General features: G+C 42.3%; 1 protein-coding gene across 5 annotated transcripts in view; it reads left to right on the forward strand.

Annotated features, from left to right (window-relative positions):
• Ehbp1 (EH domain binding protein 1) overlaps positions 1-9,066 on the forward strand; it is a 269,903-nt gene that overhangs the window by 46,637 nt on the left and 214,200 nt on the right. For all 5 annotated transcript variants that reach the window (XR_003712756.1, XM_028778114.1, XM_028778121.1 and 2 more), the window contains exon 4: positions 7,228-7,281. Coding sequence is in view for 4 of the 5 variants with exons in the window: in XM_028778114.1 (XP_028633947.1) it covers positions 7,228-7,281 (54 nt within the window). In the remaining variant the exon portion in view is untranslated. The remainder of the gene's footprint in view (positions 1-7,227; positions 7,282-9,066) is intronic.

Genomic DNA, 9,066 nt, shown 5'->3' on the forward strand with positions numbered 1-9,066 from the left:
TACACACATATACATGTACATATATACACACATGTATATATACACATGTACATGTATATATACATACATGTATGTATATATGTATAATATATAACATATTATACACACACACATATATATATGTATGTGTGTGTATATATGTGTACATTTCTAGTTGGCCTGGAGGTCAATGAAATCTGCCTAACTTTACCTGCCAGGTGCTGATACACACATACACATACACACCCACACACATTACACTCTTCATTGTGCTTGCCATATATATTACACACAGAATTTTGATGACGATACCATCATCATCATCTCATTACTTTGCATAGGGGAAATAAGAGCCGAGACAGTAGCCGCTCTTTTGTTTATCTTCTTTTCTAGGACTGTCAGAATTGCCCTATTGCCATTCTGTTAGCTGTTATGAAGTCCTTCTTTCCTACAGTTCTCCTGTTGGAATGATGACCTAAGCTTGGTAGTTAAGAACAATACTGTTGGAACCTCTGCTTACATCAATTCATTTAATTCTCAAAGCAGCTCAAGGTTCTATCAGTATTTCCATTTTACTGATAAGGGAGCTAAGTCAGTGGGGATGGAGTGTCCCCAGTACCTCATGAGTCAGCTCTATTCTGTCCTCGGTGCCAGTGGTTCTCAACCTCGATTGCAGCCCCTCTGGGGCTTATATGTCAGATTAGTTCATATGAGATATTTATATTATGATTTATAACAGTAGCAAAATTAGGGTTATGAAGTAATTTTTTGAAATAGTGAAATAATTTTATGGTTGGGAGGTTGCACAGCATGAAGAGCTGTATTAAAGGGTTGCAGCATTAGGAAGGTTGAGAGTCACTGGTGGTCTGTTCTGTATTGCATACTCTGTAGTAATGGGTTATGAATATTTACAACAACAGCAAGATCACTGATATGCTTGAGGAAGACTTTAAACAATCTCATCAAGTAAATTTCTTTCTTTTTGTTTTTTTTTGTTTTTCTAGACAGGGTTTCTCTGTGTAGCCCCGACTGTCCTGGAACTCACTCTGTGGACCAGGCTGGCCTCAAACTCAGAAATCCGCCTGCCTCAGCCTCCCAAGTGCTGGGATTAAAGGTGTGTGCCACCACTCCCGGGCTAAGTAAATTTCTTGATGTTGTCTGCTCACATTGGTAAGACCGATGAGTAGACCAGGTTGTACAGTGTTTTGCGTTTATTTTTCATGGCAGAGAACAAGGGGTTAGGATGGAGATGGAGCTGGAACATGTTCATGGGGAACTGATGGAATGATTCTGAGTTAAAAGTAGGTATTAGAACTTGTTGATTAGAAGATTCGGAGTTGAGTGTGGTTTCTAATTCTGATGCAAGCATATGCTCCTCACTCAACTTAAATGCCTCTGAGTATTAAAATAAAGGGAAGAAGCTACCAACCCCCTCCTTCCCTAGTTTGCGGAATCAGACATTTCTCCTCAGTCATATTATGGGGAGCCTTGAAACCATTTCCAGTATTTAAATTAGTATTTTCAGCAGATCCTTTATCTTCCACATCATGCAGAATTTGGATAGAAAAAAAAAAAAGATCCAAAATCAAACAATTGTATTCTTTCATGTAAGTTTTGGATCTTGTTTTTCAACAGCACTTAAATATTCTAGCAAAGAGTTTCCTCATACATTTCCCTTCTATCAAATTTCACAGTTGACTTAATTTTGAAATTGTAAGTGGAAAGGGCTGCTCTGGGCCCTTTGTTGCACTGAGACAGTCATACACGTAAACTCACAGAGCAATGGGTTTTGAATTATTTATTTATCTTGTAAAGATGTGTTTATTTTGTATGTATGGGTGTTTTGTCTGTATCTCTGTCTGTGCACTACATGGCTATGCTGCCTGTGGAATGCATGAATCCCCTGGAACTGGATGGTCTGAGGCTCCATGAGGGTGCTGAGATTGTTATCCAGGGCCTCTGGAAGAGCAGTACTCAGTGCTCTTAACTGTTGAGAAGCCACTCCAGCCCCTAAATCTCTTGAAGAAATAATATTTTATGTATATGGGTGTTTGCCTGCTTGTATGTCTACCCTGTGTACATGCCTGGTGCTGAGGAAGCCAGAAGAGGGTTTGGATCTCATGAATCTTAAGTTATAGATGGTTGTGAGCTGTCTCATGGCTGCTGGGAATTGAACCTGTGTCCTTGGAAGAGCAACCAGTATTCTTACTGCGGAACCATAAGAACGTTATCAGTGTGTTTCCCTCTGTAATTGAACCAGCAGTTGCTTTCTTTAGATTATGGGCTTGTATTTTGAAATTTCAATTAAATTGAAGATAGATATGGCTAGTAAAAAATTTAAAAACACATTTGAGATTTTTAGAAGGTAAATGCCTTTTTATACTATTAGAACAGAGGTAAGAAAGTTGACAGCAGTTAGACATAAATGAAGAAGGCTTAATTACAAATATTTTGTCTGGTCTGTAATAAAATAATTCCATATACAGCCACTTGAAAGTGCCTGAGAAATGAATGCTGCGGCTGCTGCTGCTATGGCTTTCACATGGCTTACTGACATTTCCTGTCAGGTTAGCTCTTGAATCCAGGGAAAGTACTCCTTAAAATAAGATTGTCTTAGGTGTACTTCACCATCTGTGTTTTCAAGGTATATATATTTTTAGATATTGATTATATTTCTATATGAAGGTACTGTTATGTGGTGTATTTCATTAGTTTATTTGTCAAGTATTGTAGAGAAGCTGGTGTGTGCCACATGTTTCTTGAGACTCGGGGCTCAGTGGTTGAACTAAATGGACAGAGTGGGTTAAGCTAGTGAGTGTGGAGCTCCAGTGTCACTTTACATTTGTACTGTGAGGGTGGCAGCTCTGAAGTTTTCTGCTTGGTTAAATGGCAGTAGAAACAATCCCTGTCTCATAAGTTGCTGGGGTGAGTAACGCCCTTTGTACATTAACTGGGACATAGTGAGCACTCAGTAACATTTCTGTGTTGGTGTTGATTTGGTACTGATTGTACTGCATTCTGTAGGAGGAGCTAAGGTGAGAGGAGTAAGGGGAGGAAGAGGAAAAGGAGGAGGAGTGGGGGGGGGAGAGGTGTAGGAGGATGAAGAGCCCGGCAGGTACGGGAGCAGTCCTGGGTAACAACTTATATTTAGGTTAGCTAATTGGCATATTATATGGGCATATTCTTATTGAGCATTACCAAATATATAAAACCTTTGATTAATATTTAAGCTTGGAGTCTCAATTCCTACTGGATGGCGAGATGGTCTGGGTAAAGCCCAGCCTTGAAGAGACAGTGTGGGAGATTGGCAGAGCCATCTCCCACACTGGCATCTCTGTGGGTGCCAGGGCGGGTATTTCTGGCTGGCTGTTCCTAGCTGTGGCACACACGTGTAGCCTCTGGCTGTTTCTAGCTGCTGCACGCACATGGCCTCTGGCTGCGGAACATGGCGACCAAGCTAAGCAGAGCTGCTGCTGCTGCTTAGATAGTTGCCTCAAGAAAACACCATTTTAAATAATTACGGCTACAGCATTCCTAAAAACAAAGAAAGATGGAGACAAAGATGGAAGATGGTGATGGTAGAATGGCTCTCCCTAACGGTGTGTCGTGTTACAGTCTGTGAGGAGTGCCATCTCTGCTCTAGAGCAATTGTAAAATGCTCTTCCATCTGTATGCTCATTTCTTTCCATGACCGTGTTCATGACCAGGCCCACATGGAAAAGAATAGCAAGTAGAATTCTCAGCTTTTGTCTTTCTTCTCCCAGCCCTGTAGTGAAGCTCTGTGTTCGGTTTTAGCTTTTACCAGTGTGAGTTACTTATCCAGGCAGTTGTGTCAGCACAGCTTAACCGTATCAGCATGCCACCGTGCCATTACATACAGCATGAGTACAGAGGGTAACTAAGAAGTTTGGGATTGCGTTCAAGGTACTCTGGATTGAATGTAGAGTCTTGTGTGTTAAGCAAGTGCTCTGTTGTTGAGCTTTATCTCCCTTATTCAACTTTTTATTGCTTCTTTGTGAGTTTCACATCATGTACTCCAGTCCTGCTTATCTCCCTGTTCCCTCACATCCACCCTTTGACCTGCAGCCTTCCCCCCAAATAAAACACACACACAAAAGCAAAACATAGAAAACAAATCATCGGGGAAGGTGTAGTATATCAGCCTGTCCCACAGTATATCCCTCTGTCCACACATCTTGGCTTGCAAATAAATGTTCGTTGCAATGAGTCATTCGTCTGGTTTGAGAACTCTGGCTTCTGTGTCACCATCAATATTGGATCCTCACTGGGCCTCCTTCCAGTTATCCTCTTGTTGCTGTGTGTCATGAGATCCTGCAGCTTTGGATCAGTAGGATTGGTTCTTTCAGGCATCCCAGCTATTTGAAGATGATACAGATTTTGTGGTGGTCCATCTCAGAGCCCTGGAACTGGGCCTGGGTGATAGCTATGCTGGTCTGCGCACTGGTTCCTCCTTATCTGTACCACTAGGGAGAGCTTTCTAGCACTGCTCTGTCTAGGCCACCCAGTACTACCACAGGCAAGCAGTGTCAGCTCTCCTGCTCTCATGCCCTCAGGGCTGGCTCACCTGCACCCAGGCCTCCAGAGCCAGATCCACTGTGTTGCCCAGTCAGGGTGTAGGGACAGCTCTCTAGAGTGTCCCAGCTGGTAAAGGGCAGGGCTAGCTCACTGGAGGTGGTCAGGGGTGCACCACTTCTGCCCCATAGCAGCAGGGTCAGCTCTCACATCCGCACATCCTCAGGGCCAGCTCACGCACACCCCTGCCACCAGGGCCAGCTCTCCAGATTGCTGCAGCTAGTGAGGAACAGAGCCAGTTAGCTGCCCTGTGGACATCCATGTGATCCCTGGTGGCTGCCCCAACCAGGGATGTCCCCATGTTCTCTAGTGGTAATATAAGCTACAGACACCAACACCAACCCTTGCTCCTGGGTAGCCATGGACCCAGACATAGCCCTCATCAGCAGTTCAGGCTAGGACCTTATCCAGATGATTACAGTGACAGGATTTACCACTGACAACAGGCTATTCCTCTCCAACCTCATGTCTCCAGTTCCATCTCTCTTCATGATGTTCAAGCTGCTCCATTTCTCTTTCTCCCCCCTATGTCCTTCACACACTTAGAAATTGTGGTGGCTCTAGGCTGCTACCAACTAGTGGGTCCCTGGGTGAGATTCTCAGGCAAGTGGATGTCTGTGGCCACATGTGCTATGTGTGGGCAGGCCTGTGGGTGACATGGAGGTCCACAGATCTCTGTCTGTCTTCCTCTTCCCATGCTGTGGTCCATAATGGTAGGTGTGGCTCTGGGCATCTATGACCCACCTGTGACATGGGGCAGAGAGCAGGTCTGTGAGCATCTTTACCTCTCACACCGTATGGCATGGATGAACACAAGTCTGTCTTCTTCCTCCCAAGCTACTTTTCCTGGATTTGATTTGATTTTGAGATTTCCTAGGCATAAAACAGCCTTTGTCACCAAGCCAGGCATCAAGCTGGGATGAACAAAGGGTTCCCACCTGCTCTGCCCAAATGACATAACAACAACAGGGATCTCTTTGCCCATTGCCAGGGGGCAATATTTTTTATTTTGGGGTAGGGTCTCATGGAGTTGCCCAGGCCAGCAGTGAGCTCATTCTGTGACCCAGGCAGCTCTGAACTTGTAATCCTCCCAACAGCCTCCTGAGGAGCTGGGGGGTACAAGCATGTGCCCCTAAGCCTGGCTGAGGTTTGGAATTTATCATACATGTCAGGGAGAAATGTGAGTTATACCAGCATGGCCAGAGTGTAACTCAAAATTAATGTGTGAGCAAGAGATAAATGAATTGAGCGACTGTTGCCGCTAACTGAGCTGTGACCATAGCAACACAAGTTATAATCATGTGGAGCCAGTCATGAACAAGATGCTTCCCTGTGATGAGCAGGTGGAGCATGAGACCCTGAGACACTAGAGTCCATCTCCTATGTGGGTGTGCTTAATCGTTAGTTAGTGTGTTAAGCCAAAGTCTGCTCTGCTGAAATACCTTTGTGCTGTGCATGTCTACACACCTACCCTACCCCTCACACATAGACTTGAACTCGACTACATTCAAAGCAATATAATGAGCCCACTACTTTATTTTTCTTTTTCAAGTTACTGATTTTTTGATAAAGTTTTTGATCACCTTGAAGTGGATTTGAAAGAATGCCAATTCTTGTATTAAAATTTTACAGTTTAAAAGTTACTGTATTGCTGTTTGTCTTGCCACATATCTTAGTTATTTATTTATTTTTTGTTGTTGAAATGCCCTAATACAAGCAACTTGAAGGGGACATTGTGTGTAGTGGTGAGGAAGGCCTGGACACAGCTAGAGGCAGCTAGCCACTTGCATCCTCCCCCAGTCAGGAAGCAGAGGGTGATGAACACTCTGGTCTGCTCTGCTCTGCACACGCTGTGTGTCTTCTCACTTTGTTGCCTTTATTTGTTCTAATATTTGTAGAAATGGTGCATGGTTCTGCTGAGTCTGGGTGTCTTCTCTCATGAAGCTTTCCTTGTTCATTTCTGCAAGAAGGAACATACTGTTTTCTAATCTCGAGTCAGGTCTTTTTTTCATTTTCTGTATACTTATTCACTGGAGAGTATAGTATATGTCTTTAAATGCAAGGACAAGTCTGCAAAGTCCATGGAGTACTTGTACAGTCTCTTGGGTAGTACTTAGTGTTTGTCATCCAAACGCCTGTAAAAGTGACAGGGGCCATGGGGGTAGCAGGATCCCTCACCCTTAGAATCTTCAGGTATTTTCTTAACAGGAGAATCGAGAAGAGGATTATCAACAGCTTGTGTTGATTGGCTCATTGTCTAGATCGTGGAGTCCCTTGGGATACTTAGAAATGCTTCTGTTCAAGTAGGACTTGTAATTTTAAATGCTGAATGTGAATGTGAGGGGGGCGCTCTGTGTGAGCATTTAGCCCCACAGTGAGGTACTAGGTAGTTAGCTCACAAAGTTGGCTTACGTATAGACGCAGTGCTGGGACCTTATAGACGCAGTGCTGGGAGAGGTATCAACAAAAGCTAACTTTATCAATATAAAGTAACAGCTTAGATTTAGGGATATTACTTAGCTCTTTTTAAAGGATATTTTGCTCCTTTTAAAATGTTAGTAAAACTACAAACAAGCCAATTTGTATTTTTTTTATTGTATTGATTGGATTAAAGATACTTGTTTTCTTACTTTTCATAATTTCCTTTTGTTGCAGGATCCTCATGCAGAAGAGTTTGAAGACAAAGAGTGGACATTTGTCATTGAGAATGTAAGCTAATGACATACTTCTCGTGGTTTTTAATTTTTTTTTTAACCTTACTATTATTAAAGCCCACAGGCAGTTTGTCATGGGGGAAGTGTTGCTTATGGAAACTTATCAGGGAATTTGTAGGTTTGGGAAGTTATCAATAACAGGTGCTTGTAAAAGTATCTATGATAAAATTGTAACAGTCTTTATTGGCAGTCTCTGTATACACTATCTGTGTTCTGCTTAGGGCCGAGGCAGAGCCGTTGACTTACATTCTTTATTCCTTCAGCACCCAGTTTGGTATTTCTTATATAGTAAGCACTTGCATATTATGGAATCCCAGTAGGCTAACAGGTATATAGCGGTGTTAAATCAATGCTTTCTAACTAGAGATTAGAGAAAATAGGCAACGATAAAAGTATAGACCTTGGGCTGGGGGTGGGGCTGGAAGTTGGCTCCTAGGTTAAAAGCACTTGCTATTCTCTGAAGACTGGAGTTGGGAGTTTGAACAGTGGATACCTATAACTCTAGCTCCAGGGGATTTGATACCCTCTGAATGAACATGGGGCTACACACACATACACACGCACGCACGCACGCACGCATGCACGCACAGACTTGGTTCCTCAGCTTTTGAGCGGTTGGGCAGATTGTGTATCTCTCCGTGAGCCTTTACTACTGCTGTGATCATCACCATCTTCATCACTCTCCTCAGAACTCGTAAGACCTACGTGTGACCTGCTTATGACAGTCTCTGTGTCCTGTTCCTTTCTTCTATGCCTGGCTTCACTTTGTGTCTCAGTGTTAAAAGGAAACTTAAGCTTTTCCCAACAGTAACTTGGACCATTTTTAGGTTTAAAGTGTTGGGAAGAGAGGAGCAAGATCAAGTCTCAGGTACAAACACAGCTGGGGAGTTCTGGCTGACCTGAACCACTGCCAGCATGTTGGAGTCTCACGTGCATCAACAGTTTTGGCAATTTTGTAGGGATAGGTCTGAGCATAAATTATACTTGGGAGAAAAAACAAACTCATACTTAAGTTAGACTCAAAAGCTAACATGTTGATATCGTATGGAGAGGTCCACAGTGGATAATGACCTTCCGTGTCTCATGACACCTCTGTGCATGGGAAGCCTTTTAACTTGATAGGCTGTAGACTTAGTGAGTTAAATTTAAACTAGTTAATGGTAGAAGTATGTTAAAACCAGTTTTATATTTGTATTATTCAGTGTTAGGATAAAGAAACAATAGTTTCACATTTCTGAAAATCAGCTTATAAACTAATGTTTCAAAAGGCTCAAGTTTGTTTTTTATTTTTAAAAGGAAAACTGTATGACATTATAGATTTGACTACTGCCAAAGGTATTTTAAAGATCAGCAGAGGTACATACTAAGTCTTAAAATGGTAAACTTTAACTGTAATATAAAATAAAAATATAAATTGGATTTTCTTCTGTATTGGGATATGTATTTCTCAAATAAGAGATTATGTTTATAACATTTTTAAAAAATTTTTATTTATTTATTATATGTAAGTACACTGTAGCTGTCTTCAGACACCCCACAAGAGGGCATCAGATATCATTACAGATGGTTGTGAGCCACCGTGCCGTTGCTGGGATTTGAACTCATGACCTCTGGAAGAGCAGTCAGTGCTCTTAACCACTGAACCATCTCACCAGCCCGTTTATAACATTTAATATAAAATATATTTAAGTTCAGAAATATGTTTAGCTAATTTACCTTTTGTCCAAGTAGCTAAAATTTCTAGAAGTCAGTCAGGGAGAAAGAAAGCATGGGAAGAGGG

The sequence above is a fragment of the Grammomys surdaster genome, unplaced genomic scaffold (genome assembly GCF_004785775.1).
Source record: "Grammomys surdaster isolate TR1022 unplaced genomic scaffold, NIH_TR_1.0 67, whole genome shotgun sequence".
NCBI lineage: Eukaryota > Metazoa > Chordata > Mammalia > Rodentia > Muridae > Grammomys > Grammomys surdaster.